Genomic DNA, 20,697 nt, shown 5'->3' on the forward strand with positions numbered 1-20,697 from the left:
GAGAGGGAATGTTCTGGGCACACAATAAGCTGTACCCCCATACTGTACTGTCTAAGGGAAACACTATGGCACCCCCTACCCATATGTATAAATACAAATATACAGAGAGGGAATGTTCTGGGCACACAATAAGCTGTACCCCCATACTGTACTGTCTAAGGGAAACACTATGGCACCCCCTACCCATATGTATAAATACAAATATACAGAGAGGGAATGTTTCTGGGCACACAATAAGCTGTACCCCATACTGTACTGTCTAAGGGAAACACTATGGCACCCCCTACCCATATGTATAAATACAAATATACAGAGAAGGAATGTTCTGGGCACACAATAAGCTGTACCCCCATACTGTACTGTCTAAGGGAAACACTATGGCACCCCCTACCCATATGTATAAATACAAATATACAGAGAAGGAATGTTCTGGGCACACAATAAGCTGTACCCCCATACTGTACTGTCTAAGGGAAACACTATGGCACCCCCTACCCATATGTATAAATACAAATATACAGAGAGGGAATGTTCTGGGCACACAATAAGCTGTACCCCCATACTGTACTGTCTAAGGGAAACACTATGGCACCCCCTACCATATGTATAAATACAAATATTACAGAGAGGGAATGTTCTGGGCACACAATAAGCTGTACCCCCATACTGTACTGTCTAAGGGAAACACTATGGCACCCCCTACCCATATGTATAAATACAAATATACAGAGAGGGAATGTTCTGGGGCACACAATAAGCTGTACCCCCATACTGTACTGTCTAAGGGAAACACTATGGCACCCCCTACCCATATGTATAAATACAAATATACAGAGAAGGAATGTTCTGGGCACACAATAAGCTGTACCCCCATACTGTACTGTCTAAGGGAAACACTATGGCACCTCCTACCCATATGTATAAATACAAATATACAGAGGAGGGAATGTCTGGGCACACAATAAGCTGTACCCCCATACTGTACTGTCTAAGGGAAACACTATGGCACCCCCTACCCATATGTATAAATACAAATATACAGAGAGGGAATGTTCTGGGCACAACAATAAGCTGTACCCCCATACTGTACTGTCTAAGGGAAACACTATGGCCACCCCCTACCCATATGTATAAATACAAATATACAGAGAAGGAATGTTCTGGGCACACAATAAGCTGTACCCCCATACTGTACTGTCTAAGGGAAACACTATGGCACCCCCTACCCATATGTATAAATACAAATATACAGAGAGGGAATGTTCTGGGCACACAATAAGCTGTACCCCCATACTGTACTGTCTAAGGGAAACACTATGGCACCCCCTACCCATATGTATAAATACAAATATACAGAGAGGGAATGTTCTGGGCACACAATAAGCTGTACCCCCATACTCAGTGTAGGGGACATATGGCAGGCTCAGTATTGCCGGCACAGGGACAGCTTGGGGCGCTCACACAGAGGAATGAGGAGTTTCCAGTTCATTGAAGTCTTTGCATCATTTTCATTCCACATCAGAGATAAAAGGCAGAATTTTTCCTGCTATTTCCCACAAACAAAAGGACTTAAAAGGACCCCGCCCTGATATTTATGGGGCTGTTTATCTCTAAATGACACTGTTACACAGCAAATAATTCCCTCTGCCATTTAACCTTTTATTCTTCAACCAACAAATGTATTTGTAGCTGTAATATTGGTGTGTAGGCGCCATCTCAGTGCCTTGTGCCTGAGTCTGAGCTTTCAGCCAGCGCTACCCATTAGAACTGCTTTCAGCTAACCTATTGTTTCTCCTACTCCCATGTAACTGGAGGAGTCCCAAGCCGGACTTGGATTTCTTACTATTGAGTGCTATTCTGATACCTACTGGGAGCTGCTATCTTGCTCCCTTCCCATTGTTCTGCTGATCGGCTGCTGGGGGGAGGGGGGGGGGGGATATCACTCCAACTTGCAGCGCAGCAGTAAAGTGTGCCTGAGTCTGAGCTTTCAGCCAGCGATACCCATTAGAACTGCTTTCAGCGAACCTATTGTTTCTCCTACTCCCATGTAACTGGAGGAGTCCCAAGCCGGACTTGGATTTCTTACTATTGAGTGCTATTCTGATACCTACTGGGAGCTGCTATCTTGCTCCCTTCCCATTGTTCTGCTGATCGGCTGCTGGGGGGGAGGGGGGGCGGGGATATCACTCCAACTTGCAGCGCAGCAGTAAAGTGTGCCTGAGTCTGAGCTTTCAGCCAGCGCTACACATTAGAACTGCTTTCAGCTAACCTATTGTTTCTCCTACTCCCATGTAACTGGAGGAGTCCCAAGCCGGACTTGGATTTCTTACTATTGATGCTATTCTGATACCTACTGGGAGCTGCTATCTTGCTCCCTTCCCATTGTTCTGCTGATCGGCTGCTGGGGGGAGGGGGGGGTTTGTAACAAACATAATGGAAATGAAGTAGACAACAGAGCAGATGTACCATTTATTAATACCCTAAGTGCGAGGGGGGGTGGGGGACAATAAATAGCCCTGAATTTCAGCACTTGTACAAATAAATAAGAGTTATAAAGAACCAGTAGGGATATTACACACTCTAACGTAGGGATTCTGCCCACATACGGGTCAGATTCAGAAACATGTTCTGTTATTTTATTTGTGTCACACAACAAATATTGAGGATTTAGGGGTTCCATACCAGCGGCCCGGGGAGCCCTATCCGCACAGCCGGCCCGGGGAGCCCTATCCGCACAGCCGGCCCGGGGAGCCCTATCCGCACAGCCGGCCCGGGGAGCCCTATCCGCACAGCCGGCCCGGGGAGCCCTATCCGCACAGCCGGCCCGGGGAGCCCTATCCGCACAGCCGGCCCGGGGAGCCCTATCCGCACAGCCGGCCCGGGGAGCCCTATCCGCACAGCCGGCCCGGGGAGCCCTATCCGCACAGCCGGCCCGGGGAGCCCTATCCGCACAGCCGGCCCGGGGAGCCCTATCCGCACAGCCGGCCCGGGGAGCCCTATCCGCACAGCCGGCCCGGGGAGCCCTATCCGCACAGCCGGCCCGGGGAGCCCTATCCGCACAGCCGGCGCGGGGAGCCCTATCCGCACAGCCGGCCCGGGGAGCCCTATCTGCACCATGAGCACAATGAGTGGGGCCGGCCCTGCACTAACTGTTCCTTCTATTGTTCTGATTAGGAAATATCTATCTTTGTGTTACTTTGTGCAGTTTGTGTCACTACTGCTCATCCCCATATAACTCCTCTCCGTATTATGTGCGGCTCCTTAGCACAAAGCCTTACACAGAATGCAGGTTAGGTGGGGGTTGTTTATACAGAGCTCATTATCCTTCCTTCCAATTCAGAGTACAGGGAGAGAAGAGGCGGTAGTTCAGGGACAGTACAATAGATTGGTTTACATTAGAATCTAGGAAAATAAATATCCATTGTGCTAGAATACAGGCGCTTACTTGCCCTTTAATGGCCGCTGTTCCCACTCGTGTGTATCACCCCTCCTGGCATACTGAGAGGAAATTGTAGGGTAGAAAGAATGGCATATGTTAAATGAATGCAGGAGTGGGGCCCCCCTGTGCTTACATTTAACTTGCCCTTTAAACAGCTCTTCATTTACATTTTTTGAAATGAAGCTAAAAGTGAAGCAAAAACAAAACATGTTAAGCCTTACCCACCCAAAGCTGCCATAGCAACACCATGCAAGGGGGTCCTGCCTGCCCGGCTCCTGTATGGGGCACCAGGGAGAGGGGACCCTAGGCAGGCAAGATCATGCAAAACTACAACTCTCAGCAAATCCATTTGGCGGCAGTCAGAAATGGGCGCAGGAAGCCGAGACTGCCCAATCCTAATGCAGAGCTTGGCGTCCCGCTTGGCACTAAGGCGGAGTGTCGGGGTGGGAGGGCACAGTATGTACCACAGCAGCACTGTAGGCAAAGGAAAGATACCCCTTGTTTCCATGGCACCCACACATCCCGCGTCACTGCTGCTTGCACTCAGCCGGCTGGGGGGCTTCCTTCTGTGGGAGACAGAGCGCAGGGTCAGGAGTCGGCTCATTGGCACACACTGTGTGCATATATATATATATAGCAGATATACACGTACCTATAGCATACACACACACACACACATATATCTATATACCCCACACACACATATATATCTATATACCACAGATACACACACACACATATATATATATATCTATATACCACAGATACACACACACATATATCTATATACCACACGCACACATATATATCTATATACCACAGATACACACACACACATATATCTATATACCACAAGCACACATATATATCTATATACCACAGATACACACACACATATATATATATCTATATACCACAGACACACACACATACAGTGGTGTGAAAAACTATTTGCCCCCTTCCTGATTTCTTATTCTTTTGCATGTTTGTCACACAAAATGTTTCTGATCATCAAACACATTTAACTATTAGTCAAAGATAACACAAGTAAACACAAAATGCAGTTTTTAAATGAGGGTTTTTATTATTTAGGGAGAAAAAAAATCCAAACCTACATGGCCCTGTGTGAAAAAGTAATTGCCCCCTGAACCTAATAACTGGTTGGGCCACCCTTAGCAGCAATAACTGCAATCAAGCGTTTGCGATAACTTGCAACGAGTCTTTTACAGCGCTCTGGAGGAATTTTGGCCCACTCATCTTTGCAGAATTGTTGTAATTCAGCTTTATTTGAGGGTTTTCTAGCAGGAACCGCCTTTTTAAGGTCATGCCACAACATCTCAATAGGATTCAGGTCAGGACTTTGACTAGGCCACTCCAAAGTCTTCATTTTGTTTTTCTTCAGCCATTCAGAGGTGGATTTGCTGGTGGGTTTTGGGTCATTGTCCTGCTGCAGCACCCAAGATCGCTTCAGCTTGAGTTGACGAACAGATGGCCGGACATTCTCCTTCAGGATTTTTTGGTAGACAGTAGAATTCATGGTTCCATCTATCACAGCAAGCCTTCCAGGTCCTGAAGCAGCAAAACAACCCCAGACCATCACACTACCGCCACCATATTTTACTGTTGGTATGATGTTCTTTTTCTGAAATGCTGTGTTACTTTTACGCCAGATGTAACGGGACACGCACCTTCCAAAAAGTTCAACTTTTGTCTCGTCGGTCCACAAGGTATTTTCCCAAAAGTCTTGGCAATCATTGAGATGTTTTTTAGCAAAATTGAGACGAGCCTTAATGTTTTTTTTGCTTAAAGTGGTTTGCGCCTTGGAAATCTGCCATGCAGGCCGTTTTTGCCCAGTCTCTTTCTTATGGTGGAGTCGTGAACACTGACCTTAATTGAGGCAAGTGAGGCCTGCAGTTCTTTAGATGTTGTCCTGGGGTCTTTTGTGGCCTCTCGGATGAGTTGTCTCTGCGCTCTTGGGGTAATTTTGGTCGGCCGGCCACTCCTGGGAAGGTTCACCACTGTTCCATGTTTTTGCCATTTGTGGATAATGGCTCTCACTGTGGTTCGCTGGAGTCCCAAAGCTTTAGAAATGGCTTTATAACCTTTACCAGACTGATAGATCTCAATTACTTTTGTTCTCATTTGTTCCTGAATTTCTTTGGATCTTGGCATGATGTGTAGCTTTTGAGGTGCTTTTGGGCTACTTCTCTGTGTCAGGTAGCTCCTATTTAAGAGATTTCTTGATTGAAACAGGTGTGGCAGTAATCAGGCCTGGGGGTAACTACACAAATTGATATTGAAATCGAAAATTGAAATTGATAAACCACAGTAAAGTTATTTTTTAACAAGGGGGGCAATCACTTTTTCACACAGGGCCATGTAGATTTGGAGTTTTTTTTCTCCCTTAATAAGGTAAACCTTCATTTAAAAACTGCATTTTGTGTTCAATTATGTTATCTTTGACTAATAGTTAACGGTTTTTGATGAGCAGAAACATTTTGTGTGACAAACATGCAAAAGAATAAGAAATCAGGAAGGGGGCAAATAGTTTTTCACACCACTGTATATATATATCTATATACCACAGATACACACACATATCTATATACCACACGCACACATATATATCTGTATACCACAGATACACACACACATATATATCTATATACCACAGATACACACATATATATATATATATCTATATACCACACACATATATATCTATATACCACACACACACACACATATATATATATATATATATATATACCACAGACACACACACACATATATATATATATATCTATATACCACACACACACATATATATCTATATACCACAGACACACACACATATATATATCTATATACCACACACATATATATCTATATACCACAGACACACACACATATATATATCTATATACCACACACATATATATCTATATACCACAGACACACACACATATATATATATCTATATACCACACACACACACCCATATATATATATATATATATATCTATATACCACAGATACACACACACACATATATATATATCTATATACCACACACACACACACATATATATACCACAGACACACATATATATCTATATACCACACACATATCTATATACCACAGACACACACACATATATATCTATATACCACACACACATACATATATATCTATATACCACACACACACACATATATATCTATATACCACACACACACACACACACATATATATCTATATACCACACATACTGTGTATCTATCTAACACACACACATACATCAGTCTTAACAATTTAGGGAAAAACACAGGTTATGACTGTTTTTGCAAACTCCCCTCCACAAAGAATTAAAGGATAAGTGAAATATTAGAGAAATAAAATTGTTTAAGCCCCCCCCGACTTCAGTCACTGACCCTACATCCCCGGCAGCAGTGTTGTCCCTGGGCCCCCCAGCTCATCCTGACAGAGTTCTGCTGCCTTTGGGTCTGGCCCACTAGTATATAGAGAGGGTCTGCGCTGCCATCATAACCCTAACATAATGGCACCCCGCCTGACTTGCCCTTTAAAGTGTAACATGAGATTGTAATGTACCCGATGCATAATCACTATGGGCTGGGGGGAAATGATACGGATCTGCCCCCGGCACTGCAATGATGGAGGGGATCATGGGAGCAAATGGACTTATGGGTTTGTGTGATTGGAGGAAAAGTGGGGACACAAACTGAGGGAACATGTGGAACTGGGGTGCAGGTTGTCCCCCCATAACACAGGGTGGATTCCGCTACACAAAAGCCAATCCCTTAGGGGCAGATTGATCACAATGAGAGACTAATACATAAAAACGCACCCACGTCTTATTCATTCCTATAGGATTCTTACAGGTGTATTTATCAAATGCTGAACTATAACTTTCCCCCATAAATGCGCAATTGTGCTTAGTACGGGGGAAAGCATTATATAGGGGAGACTTGCCCACGGGGCCTGCTCATTAGGGGGAGGCAAGATGGGGCCGCATTGGGCTCAGTAAGCTTGTCTGCCGTATTCCTGTCTTTATAACAAGAGCTTTATACTTTCTGCTGCTCCAAGCTGACAGAAATCATAAAGGGAGGAAAGTCCTATGAGTGGGGGCCCCTATGGATAATAAATAATAGTAAGTGCCTGGGTCAGACTTGCAGGACAAGGTTACAATGAGGGCTCAATACAAAGGGTTTAGTTTGCAGTATTGCAGAGGGAGACAGTGCCCCCCAGTGGTAGTGTAGGGAAGTGACACATGGGCTTTGGGGGTGAGGGAATCCAACAGTTACTGGGTCAGCCATAAGCTGGCAAGGGGAACAGTCTTTCCATACAAATGCCCCCTTACTGGGTAACAGAAAAGGATTATACCCCTACTCCCAGATCCCAGCACTAAACACTCAGCTGCCAATAACGGACTGGACAAAAAGGGCAAAACCCAGCACTGACTGGCAAAACTGACACCCAGTAACAGAAATACCCTGAGGATGAGGGGCAGAAAGCAGCGTGGGTCTCTAGGTGCAGGAATGGGGGGAACCCAACAGGAACAGAAAGGCATGAAATGAGGAGTGGAATCCGCCTTACCTACACTGCTAGGCATGGCAAGCACTAGAATTATACATTACACCTAAATGGGAAGAAATGGAAAGGATCAATAGGGTGTGAATGGGGGGGCAACATGGGGAGAGGGGTCAGAACAAATGGTTTCAGCTCAGATTCTACTGACACAAACAGGGTTTATCCAGAGCCAAATCCATCAGCTCTTTACATACAGTCACAATCAAGCCAGTGTTGGTGGGAGGTTTTCATTCAGATAAGAATAGTATCGGGTCAGAGTAGAGGAACAGTATAACAGTATTGGGTCAGAGTAGAGGAACAGTGTAACAGTATCGGGTCAGAGTAGAGGAACAGTGTAACAGTATTGGGTCAGAGTAGAGGAACAGTATAACAGTATTGGGTCAGAGTAGAGGAACAGTGTAACAGTATCGGGTCAGAGTAGAGGAACAGTGTAACAGTATTGGGTCAGAGTAGAGGAACAGTATAACAGTATTGGGTCAGAGTAGAGGAACAGTATAATAATATTGGGTCAGAGTAGAGGAACAGTATAACAGTATTGGGTCAGAGTAGAGGAACAGTATAACAGTATTGGGTCAGAGTAGAGGAACAGTATAATAATATTGGGTCAGAGTAGAGGAACAGTATAACAGTATCAGGTCAGAGTAGAGGAACAGTATAACAGTATTGGGTCAGAGTAGAGGAACAGTATAACAGAATATATATATATGTGTTTATATGTTGGGGCTTGGATACAGCCAGAGAGATGGCTTCAGTAGCCCCCGGCCCTATGTACATGCTAGGTGCCCTGCGGAACATACAGCCTTTCCCCCTGTGTGTATGTAGCACTGTCAGGATCCCAGCCTCCGTCTTTGTTCTGCTAATTACTCCCAGTTATTTATTAGTATTAGTTATTTGCCGCTTTTCCTATTGCCCCTCACGTCCCATTTTCATTTGCTTCTCTTTATCTCTCGCCCCCGTTACACCCCCCACACACGTCACTTTCTGATTATTCCCCACTTGTACTTCTGGGGAAACCGATGGAACAGGGTTGCTACGCACAATGGATGGAGGCCCAGTACATGGAATGTGAGCAGGAAAGCAGAGTTACCTTATTACTGCCAGACTCCTCATCTTCCTCTTCTCCCTCTTCTTCACCTTCCATCTCCTACATTTTCCAACACACAGAAACAGAGTCAGTTCATGTTCCTGACAATGTCACTGTCAGAACTGCAGCACTGAGTGTGTTAATGTCAAACGGACCAATCACTTCTTACCTCTTCTTCTCCTTCCTCGCCCTCTTCAAACTACAGGAAACAAAAAGGTGCAGAGGATTCAGCCTGCGACTTGCCTGTAATGTGCATTCCGCCCCCTCAAGTTGAAATAATCCCTAAAGCAGGGGACAAAGTGGCCCTATGTGGCTCCTATGAGCTGGGGGCCTGCTGCTGGCACTGGGGGAAGGGTACTGGCACTTCCCTACATGCCAAGACAGCAGTTCCCACAATGCCTTTGGAGCTCTGAGACTAACAGACCTGTGTAGGAGGAGAAGGCCAGAAGTGGCCCTGATGGTACAGGGGAAGTTTCCCTGTGTGCATTGGGCCTTTATGAAGTAGGAGTTGTGCGGCCATGTGTATCTGAGGGTCAGTAAGGATCGACAGAGCCTTCTACGTACACTATCTTCATCTTCAATAGCTTCTCCTGTAAAGTACAGGACGGCTCGGGGGACCACCCTTTCCCGGAAGAAGTGTCCGAGTTCAAAATCGGCAGCTAGAGAGCTTTCTGTATCTTCATCCTGAGGGTGAGAAGACAAACAGGCTGGCCATATGTACGCAGAGATGGTGAGCATGCATCGTGCCTAGAGTTTTAAAGGGGACCTGTCACCCAGCTGTATAATTAAAGCCCTTTTTCAAATTAAAGGAGAAGGAAAGTCATTTTGGCATTTTACTGCCAATAGATTTGCCACATTAGTGCAAGCTGGAACACTATATTTATTCTGCAGAAAGCATTACCATACCCGAGTAAAGAGCCTTAGAAGCTCCCTCTGATAGCAGCTGCCATTTTAGCTTAGTCTTGGTAGCTTCAGATCACACATTCCTAAAGGTGGGGGAAGTGAGCTCTTATGCATTCTTATGGGAGGGGGGTGCAGGAGAAGGGAGGGGGAGAGAGAGAGAGGAGAGAACTGAGCAGACTCAAGCCCCAAACCTGAAGGAGCCCTAAAAGAGAGGAAGTCTGATACCGAAGAACATGTTCCCAAAAAAGGGGACAAGAAATCCTGTTTCTTTTGATAGAGGACTTAGTGCAGCGTTTCTGTGAGTGCTTATGGCTGTATTTACACAGACCTGTCTGATAAACATGAAACCCAGATTCCTTTTTTCCTAACATATCCAACCCCATTATAAAGGCATTTAAAAATCCCAGCTGTCAATCATAAATTGCCTGCCCCACCTCCATGCCTTAGGCATAGGGGCGGGGCAGACAATAACTTTAGCTTTCCATTCAGCACTTCCTGTTACTGCTCTCCTCACTTTCCCCTCTCTCCTCAGCATCAGTGTAGCCATGGGCCTGGGCATCTGCTCCTCCATTTTATCACAAAATGGTGGCATGGTGTAAAGCTTGACTTACTAACAGTATCCACAAAATGGTGCCTGCCTGCTTGCTGTGATTGTGTAATTCCCAGACTGTAGGAAACAAGATTTATTTTATTTATATAGTGTAAGTGAAGTTTATTTTGCTCAACTAACATAATGGAAATAAATGTAGAATTTTTTTTAAGGGTGACAGATCCCCTTTAAAGTTATTATTTTAACATTTCAATCAAAACAAACACAGACACATATGAATGTATCAGCTACTGGCAGTGCATATTTACATGCTAATACTTTTAAGGGGTTATGTAAAAAAAAAAAAAAGTCACTAAATTTGCCCAGGAGCAGTAACCCATAGCAACCAATCAGCAGGTAGCATGTATCTTATTATATCTAATACTAATATCTTATTGGTTGCTATGGGTTACTGCTCCTGGGCAAACTTAGTGCCTTTAATTACATATGGGGGATAGTTTGAATCCCCTCTGGTGGGATCAGTGCAAGTACTTGTGGGTTTTATCATCGTAGGGTGTGCACAAGGGATAAACCTGCTAGAAAATGGGCACTCCCAGTTAGGCCGTATGCTGAACCCCCCGAGCCAGCACAGGGATAGGGGTTCCTATAAGGCATATATGTCAAACACAAGGCCCGGGGGCCAAATCCGGCCCACCTGGCTGTTTTATGTGGCCCTTGGTGAGTGTGTCTGACCATCCAGCCTGATCAATTTCCATTTTCCTCACATAGTAACTAAGACTAATTACCAGTAATGTTGCCCAAGGCAACCAATCAGTAATCAGATTTCAACAGTAGCAAAGCATCTATTGGCTGCTATGAGCAACATCACCGGTAATGTCTTACTCCACTTTTTACACATTGTGATAAATATACCCCTTAGTATCTTACTAAGTATATTAATAAAAAATTTGGCCCAAGACTTAGCCTGTGTTTTAGATTTCGGCCCCCTGATGTGATTGAGTTTGACACCCGTGCTATAAGGCACCAATCAGCTGTAGGAGCCGTTACAGAATCCGGTGCCACTCACCAGTTCCTCGCTGTCCCCGGACACTGCAGGGAAGAGAGAGAACACAGTGTAAGCAGGAAACACAGAGAGCCTTACAGGCAGGTACATGCCAACGCAAGGAATAAGGCACAGACAGGAGCCATGTTGCCGCTTACTTTTAACTGGGCTGAAGAAGTTGAAGAAAGAATCGTTTGGCACGTGTTTGGTTATAGTCCGAACAGTCCCGCGGCCCTTGTGCTTCTGCTTCTTCTTGATGGTTTTTACTGTCACATTCTTTCCCTTCTTCCAGTCAATGGTGCAGCTGGTTATACACAGGGCACATTAATACATAGGCAATGGCAGGCAGGGGGGCACACAGGGCACATTAATACACAGGCAATGGCAGGCAGGGGGGCACACAGGGCACATTAATACACAGGCAATGGCAGGCAGGGGGGCACACATGGCACATTAATACACAGGCAATGGCAGGCAGGGGGGCACACAGGGCACATTAATACACAGGCAATGGCAGGCAGAGGGGCACACAGGGCACATTAATACACAGGCAATGGCAGGCAGGGGGCTCACAGGGCACATTAATACACAGGCAATGGCAGGCAGAGGGGCACACAGGGCACATTAATACACAGGCAATGGCAGGCAGGGGGGCACACAGGGCACATTAATACACAGGCAATGGCAGGCAGAGGGGCACACAGGGCACATTAATAGATTGGCAATGGCAGGCAGGGGGGCTCACAGGGCACATTAATACACAGGCAATGGCAGGCAGGGGGGCACACAGGGCACATTAATACACAGGCAATGGCAGGCAGAGGGGCACACAGGGCACATTAATACACAGGCAATGGCAGGCAGGAGGGCACACAGGGCACATTAATACACAGGCAATGGCAGGCAGAGGGGCACACAGGGCACATTAATACACAGGCAATGGCAGGCAGGAGGGCACACAGGGCACATTAATACACAGGCAATGGCAGGCAGAGGGGCACACAGGGCACATTAATACACAGGCAATGGCAGGCAGAGGGGCACACAGGGCACATTAATACACAGGCAATGGCAGGCAGAGGGGCACACAGGGCACATTAATACACAGGCAATGGCAGGCAGGGGGGCACACAGGGCACATTAATACACAGGCAATGGCAGGCAGAGGGGCACACAGGGCACATTAATACACAGGCAATGGCAGGCAGAGGGGCACACAGGGCACATTAATACACAGGCAATGGCAGGCAGAGGGGCACACAGGGCACATTAATACACAGGCAATGGCAGGCAGAGGGGCACACAGGGCACATTAATACACAGGCAATGGCAGGCAGAGGGGCACACAGGGCACATTAATACACAGGCAATGGCAGGCAGAGGGGCACACAGGGCACATTAATACACAGGCAATGGCAGGCAGAGGGGGCACAGTTATCTGCACCCCACAGGCACACACAGCTCTTACCCATCACAATCCACAATCTCAGGGCCCTCAAAGGAGAATGGGTCTGCCGAGTCCGGCTCTGACTTCATCTTGTAGGTCTTCGTCAGCACAGAGTTAGTAAAGTATTCATTGGGCCCAAAGTGAAACTCTAATGTAAACGACTGAAAGAAAAGATTTTGGACATAAAGCGGTAAACGGCCAAAGTTACTGACACAAACTCTATACAGCACACTAGGAAATACTGCATCCTCTTCTGTTCTAACTAAACCGGTAAAAAAATGTAAAAAAGTGGGTAAAAAAGCTGTGATTGCTGCACTAATTGGAATAAGATTACTGATTGTAAGTAGGGTGCAGTGCTACTTACTGAGATACCTGTATATATCACTGATAGGGAGTTATACAGTATCACTCATGTATTATAAGGGATAATGTACCCCCTACTGTAAATGATAAGGATATTAGCAGTCACTGAGGGGTTCTGTGCCCCCCATATAAAGGCACAAGGCTGCAGGCTGAGTTATACAGGGAACTCTGAGTATCACTCATGTATTATAAGGGATAATGTACCCCCTACTGTAAATGATAAGGATATTAGCAGTCACTGAGGGGTTCTGTGCCCCCCATATAAAGGCACAAGGCTGCAGGCTGAGTTATACAGGGAACTCTGAGTATCACTCATGTATTATAAGGGATAATGTACCCCCTACTGTAAATGATAAGGATATTAGCAGTCACTGGGGGGTTCTGTGCCCATATAAAGGCACAAGGCTGCAGGCTGAGTTATACAGGGAACTCTGAGTATCACTCATGTATTATAAGGGGTAATGTACCCCCTACTGTAAATGATAAGGATATTAGCAGTCACTGAGGGGTTCTGTGCCCCCCATATAAAGGCACAAGGCTGCAGGCTGAGTTATACAGGGAACTCTGAGTATCACTCATGTATTATAAGGGATAATGTACCCCCTACTGTAAATGATAAGGATATTAGCTGTCACTGAGGGGTTCTGTGCCCCCCATATAAAGGCACAAGGCTGCAGGCTGAGTTATACAGGGAACTCTGAGTATCACTCATGTATTATAAGGGATAATGTACCCCCTACTGTAAATGATAAGGATATTAGCTGTCACTGAGGGGTTCTGTGCCCCCCATATAAAGGCACAAGGCTGCAGGCTGAGTTATACAGGGAACTCTGAGTATCACTCATGTATTATAAGGGATAATGTACCCCCTACTGTAAATGATAAGGATATTAGCAGTCACTGAGGGGTTCTGTGCCCCCCATATAAAGGCACAAGGCTGCAGGCTGAGTTATACAGGGAACTCTGAGTATCACTCATGTATTATAAGAGGCAATGAAAGGCCAGCAATGCCCAGTGTATGTGTCTGACCACACAAAGCTTTTACCATAAAATTGCAAAAAAACACTTACCATGTGTTGACTGGGGCCAGAGAATTTTACTTTAACATCTTGCAAGTGCTTTAATATTGGTTCATCGTATTCCTTAAGGAAAATAAGAAGGTTGTTATGTATTACAAGTCTCGGCACATATATCGCACATTAGCTGGAACAAATCAGCAGGGAAATGCCACAGAATATCAGTAGATAGTGCAGCACTGAACACTGGGCAGCGGTTCCATGGGCCAATATTAGTTCTTATTTGTAACCATGTCTGGAGGGTATAGATTGAGTTTGCCTGAGCACTAAGGTAGGCTTAATCCTAAACCGAACGTTGGATCCAGTAGATCCTTATTTCCTTAGACAACAAACTGAGACAAGAGCTAATTCTCTGGGCCTCGTCAGGTCATGTGACCTGCCCCATCGCTGAGCTCTTCTGCCTCAGGTGCTTCAGGCCCAGGGAAAGTGATGCGCAGCAAGAAATACCACTCTTTCATATATCTAAATCTAGTTATAAGGTAACGGGCAGCCCTCATACACACGGACTCACCTGTAACAAAATACTTATCATATCTACATTCCTAAAGATGGTCAGCCAGAAGTCAGGGATGCCCTTGCATTTATCCACATCGGATGCTTCTTTTTCTGATAAGGTCACTTTTTTTTTCAAATCTGCCTGCAGAGTAAATGAGAATTAATGCAATATCAGGCAGCCCTAATACCAACTGGGTAACAACCAGAGCAGAGTGGAAAAAATGTGTAATAAACCATTTCTTCATATCTGATTCAGCTTAACCCCAGCATTAAACCATTAGCTCACGTCAGGAATTATCCCCTCATTACTACTGTGCTGTATGGCTACAGTCTGCTCAATAAGCACTGTCACTGGAAACTATGTTTTTTTTTTTTTTAAATGCATCAGAAGCGCTGCTTCTGCCGAATTCTGCTGCTGATCCCCCATCCTACACACTGTCCTGCTGCTCATGGTGCTGCTGATCCCCCATCCTACACACTGTCCTGCTGCTCATGGTACTGCTGATCCCCCATCCTACACACTGTCCTGCTGCTCATGGTACTGCTGATCCCCCATCCTACACACTGTCCTGCTGCTCATGGTACTGCTGATCCCCCATCCTACACACTGTCCTGCTGCTCATGGTACTGCTGATCCCCCATCCTACACACTGTCCTGCTGCTCTTAGTACTGCTGATCCCCCATCCTACACACTGTCCTAATGCTCTTAGTACTGCTGATCCCCCATCCTACACACTGTCCTGCTGCTCATGGTACTGCTGATCCCCCATCCTACACACTGTCCTGCTGCTCATGGTACTGCTGATCCCCCATCCTACACACTGTCCTGCTGCTCATGGTACTGCTGATCCCCCATCCTACACACTGTCCTGCTGCTCATGGTACTGCTGATCCCCCATCCTACACACTGTCCTGCTGCTCTTAGTACTGCTGATCCCCCATCCTACACACTGTCCTAATGCTCTTAGTACTGCTGATCCCCCATCCTACACACTGTCCTGCTGCTCATGGTACTGCTGATCCCCAATCCTACACACTGTCCTGCTGCTCATGGTACTGCTGATCCCCCATCCTACACACTGTCCTGCTGCTCATGGTACTGCTGATCCCCCATCCTACACACTGTCCTGCTGCTCATGGTACTGCTGATCCCCCATCCTACACAGTTCTGCTGCTCATGGTACTGCTGATCCCCCATCCTACACACTGTCCTGCTGCTCTTAGTACTGCTGATCTCCCATCCTACACACTGTCCTGCTGCTCTTAGTACTGCTGATCCCCCATCCTACACACGGTCCTGCTGCTCTTAGTACTGCTGATCCCCCATCCTACACACGGTCCTGCTGCTCATGGTACTATTGAACCCCCATCCTACACACTGTCCTGCTGCTCATGGTACTGTTGAACCCCCATCCTACACACTGTCCTGCTGCTCTTAGTACTGCTGATCCCCCATCCTACACACGGTCCTGCTGCTCATGGTACTATTGAACCCCCATCCTACACACGGTCCTGCTGCTCATGGTACTATTGAACCCCCATCCTACACACTGTCCTGCTGCTCATGGTACTATTGAACCCCCATCCTACACACTGTCCTGCTGCTCACGGTACTGCTGATCCCCCATCCTACACACGGTCCTGCTGCTCATGGTACTGTTGAACCCCCATCCTACACACTGTCCTGCTGCTCATGGTACTGCTGATCCCCCATCCTACACACTGTCCTGCTGCTCATGGTACTGTTGAACCCCCATCCTACACACTGTCCTGCTGCTCATGGTACTGCTGATCCCCCATCCTACACACGGTCCTGCTGCTCATGGTACTATTGAACCCCCATCCTACACACTGTCCTGCTGCTCATGGTACTGCTGATCCCCCATCCTACACACTGTCCTGCTGCTCATGGTACTGTTGAACCCCATCATTAACAGTGTTCTGGTGCTCTTCATACTGCTGATCCCCCATCCTACACACTGTCCTGCTGCTCATGGTACTGCTGATCCCCCATCCTACACACGGTCCTGCTGCTCATGGTACTGTTGAACCCCCATCCTACACACTGTCCTGCTGCTCATGGTACTGCTGATCCCCCATCCTACACACGGTCCTGCTGCTCATGGTACTGTTGAACCCCCATCCTACACACTGTCCTGCTGCTCATGGTACTGCTGATCCCCCATCCTACACACGGTCCTGCTGCTCATGGTACTGCTGATCCCCCATCCTACACACTGTCCTGCTGCTCATGGTACTGTTGAACCCCATCATTAACAGTGTTCTGGTGCTCTTCATACTGCTGATCCCCCATCCTACACACTGTCCTGCTGCTCATGGTACTGCTGATCCCCCATCCTACACACGGTCCTGCTGCTCATGGTACTGTTGAACCCCCATCCTACACACTGTCCTGCTGCTCATGGTACTGCTGATCCCCCATCCTACACACGGTCCTGCTGCTCATGGTACTGTTGAACCCCCATCCTACACACTGTCCTGCTGCTCATGGTACTGCTGATCCCCCATCCTACACACTGTCCTGCTGCTCTTAGTACTGCTGATCCCCCATCCTACACACTGTCCTGCTGCTCATGGTACTGTTGAACCACATCATTAACAGTGTTCTGGTGCTCTTCATACTGCTGATCCCCCATCCTACACTCTGTCCTGCTGCTCATGGTACTGCTGATCCCCCATCCTACACACGGTCCTGCTGCTCATGGTACTGTTGAACCCCCATCCTACACACTGTCCTGCTGCTCATGGTACTGCTGATCCCCCATCCTACACACGGTCCTGCTGCTCATGGTACTGCTGATCCCCCATCCTACACACTGTCCTGCTGCTCATGGTACTGCTGATCCCCCATCCTACACACGGTCCTGCTGCTCATGGTACTGCTGATCCCCCATCCTACACACGGTCCTGCTGCTCATGGTACTGTTGAACCCCATCATTAACAGTGTTCTGGTGCTCTTCATACTGCTGATCCCCCATTCATATAGTGAAAAAGAACAGCAGGTCTGAGCCCTGGGGGCGGGTTTAACATTGCTACAGAATTCCAAATCATGTCCTTTTTTGGGTAGTTTCTTACTGATAGTTTTTCTTCTTCTTCAGCATCACTGTGCCACTCACATTCTGTGTCTGAAGGCTCCACTTCCCCAGTAACAATGCGCGTTCTCTGCAGGATAAAGACATTTATGTATTTAATATAACACTGACCCAGCCCTGCCAGAAAAGCAAAGTGCATCATGTTTAAGGTTCAGTTGTTTGATTGGTTATTGCATGCAGCCAACCCACTGGCCATTGGTGACAGCTGGGGTGTAATATAAATAAAAGGGTGTAATACTTCCAGCAAAACAGAACATGGGAGAATCCTGGGAGAATCACTGTACCCCCCACCCCAATATGTGTGCGGTCGGTGATTGGCTGGAGAACTACGGAACCCTTGGTAACGGTACATATTAATGGAAACTATATCATGTATCCCTCAGTCAGCATTTGTACAATGAGCACCCCCCCGCAGCAAGCAGTAAGCCCCCCAATATATACCCCCCATCTGGTTCCCTATGCGCCTACCTTGTCAAACAGAGGCTGATACAGGGCGGCGTATTTCCTCTCCAGTTCATGCACCTCCTCGTAGAACTTGGCTTCTATATGAGCGCACTTTGCCTGCAGCTGCTTCAGGGCATTAATTCTCCTTTTCACTGCTTTGGGCAACCTACACATCCAAGTAATAGGGCTCAGTATGAATGGGGCAGAACATGGGGGGGGGGGGGCATTCAGCTGGTGTCTACCAACCTTATTGTTTATACTGATCAGGGGCAGACTGGCTGGGAGAGGGAACACCAGGAAGTACCCAGGGAATGGGCTGATCAGGGGACAGACTGGCAGGGAGAGGGAACACCAGGAAGTACCCAGGGAATGGGCTGATCAGGGACAGACTGGCTGGGAGAGGGAACACCAGGAAGTACCCAGGGAATGGGCTGATCAGGGGACAGACTGGCTGGGAGAGGGAACACCAGGAAGTACCCAGGGAATGGGCTGATCAGGGGACAGACTGGCTGGGAGAGGGAACACCAGGAAGTACCCAGGGAATGGGCTGATCAGGGGACAGACTGGCTGGGAGAGGAACACCAGGAAGTACCCAGGGAATGGGCTGATCAGGGACAGACTGGCTGGGAGAGGGAACACCAGGAAGTACCCAGGGAATGGGCTGATCAGGGACAGACTGGCTGGGAGAGGGAACACCAGGAAGTACCCAGGGAATGGGCTGATCAGGGGCAGACTGGCTGGGAGAGGGAACACCAGGAAGTACCCAGGGAATGGGCTGATCAGGGACAGACTGGCTGGGAGAGGGAACACAGGAAGTACCCAGGGAATGGGCTGATCAGGGGCAGACTGGCTGGGAGAGGGAACACCAGGAAGTACCCAGGGAATGGGCTGATCAGGGGCAGACTGGCTGGGAGAGGGAACACCAGGAAGTACCCAGGGAATGGGCTGATCAGGGGAAGACTGGCTGGGAGAGGGAACACCAGGAAGTACCCAGGGGAATGGGCTGATCAGGGGCAGACTGGCTGGGAGAGGGAACACCAGGAAGTACCCCAGGGAATGGGCTGATCAGGGGACAGACTGGCTGGGAGAGGGAATACCAGGAAGTACCCAGGGAATGGGCTGATCAGGGGCAGACTGGCTGGGAGAGGGAACACCAGGAAGTACCCAGGGAATGGGCTGATCAGGGGACAGACTGGCTGGGAGAGGGAACACCAGGAAGTACCCAGGGAATGGGCTGATCAGGGGACAGACTGGCTGGGAGAGGGAACACCAGGAAGTACCCAGGGAATGGGCTGATCAGGGGCAGACTGGCTGGGAGAGGGAACACCAGGAAGTACCCAGGGAATGGGCTGATCAGGGGACAGACTGGCTGGGAGAGGGAACACCAGGAAGTACCCAGGGAATGGGCTGATCAGGGGACAGACTGGCTGGGAGAGGGAACACCAGGAAGTACCCAGGGAATGGGCTGATCAGGGAGAGACTGGCTGGGAGAGGGAACACCAGGAAGTACCAGGGAATGGGCTGATCAGGGAGAGACTGGCTGGGAGAGGGAACACCAGGAAGTACCCAGGGAATGGGCTGATCAGGGGACAGACTGGCTGGGAGAGGGAACACCAGGAAGTACCCAGGGAATGGGCTGATCAGGGGACAGACTGGCTGGGAGAGGGAACACCAGGAAGTACCCAGGGAATGGGCTGATCAGGGGCAGACTGGCTGGGAGAGGGAACACCAGGAAGTACCCAGGGAATGGGCTGATCAGGGGACAGACTGGCTGGGAGAGGGAACACCAGGAAGTACCCAGGAAATGGCTGATCAGGGGACAGACTGGCTGGGAGAGGGAACACCAGGAAGTACCCAGGGAATGGGGCTGATCAGGGGCAGACTGGCTGGGAGAGGGAACACCAGGAAGTACCCAGGGAATGGGCTGATCAGGGCAGACTGGCTGGGAGAGGGAACACCAGGAAGTACCCAGGGAATGGGCTGATCAGGGACAGACTGGCTGGGAGAGGGAACACCAGGAAGTACCCAGGGAATGGGCTGATCAGGGGACAGACTGGCTGGGAGAGGGACACCAGGAAGTACCCAGGGAATGGGCTGATCAGGGAGAGACTGGCTGGGAGAGGGAAC

General features: G+C 48.0%; 1 protein-coding gene across 4 annotated transcripts in view; it reads right to left on the reverse strand.

The window, feature by feature from the left end:
* Window positions 1–2,456: 2,456 nt before the first annotated feature.
* Window positions 2,457–20,697, reverse strand: part of nap1l4 (nucleosome assembly protein 1like 4) — a 28,469-nt gene continuing 10,228 nt past the window's right edge. For 2 of the 4 annotated variants that reach the window (XM_031900297.1, XM_031900298.1), the window contains exons 4-14: window positions 18,595–18,736; window positions 18,110–18,196; window positions 15,028–15,153; window positions 14,511–14,582; window positions 13,099–13,238; window positions 11,789–11,934; window positions 11,655–11,677; window positions 9,700–9,819; window positions 9,305–9,334; window positions 9,139–9,195; window positions 2,457–4,005 (exon numbers count right to left, since the gene is read on the reverse strand). In XM_031900297.1, coding sequence (XP_031756157.1) covers window positions 3,967–4,005; window positions 9,139–9,195; window positions 9,305–9,334; window positions 9,700–9,819; window positions 11,655–11,677; window positions 11,789–11,934; window positions 13,099–13,238; window positions 14,511–14,582; window positions 15,028–15,153; window positions 18,110–18,196; window positions 18,595–18,736 — 982 coding nt within the window. In that variant the 3' untranslated portion in view covers window positions 2,457–3,966. 4 annotated transcript variants of the gene reach the window in all.

Source organism: Xenopus tropicalis, chromosome 4, assembly GCF_000004195.4.
Source record: "Xenopus tropicalis strain Nigerian chromosome 4, UCB_Xtro_10.0, whole genome shotgun sequence".
Lineage (NCBI taxonomy): Eukaryota > Metazoa > Chordata > Amphibia > Anura > Pipidae > Xenopus > Xenopus tropicalis.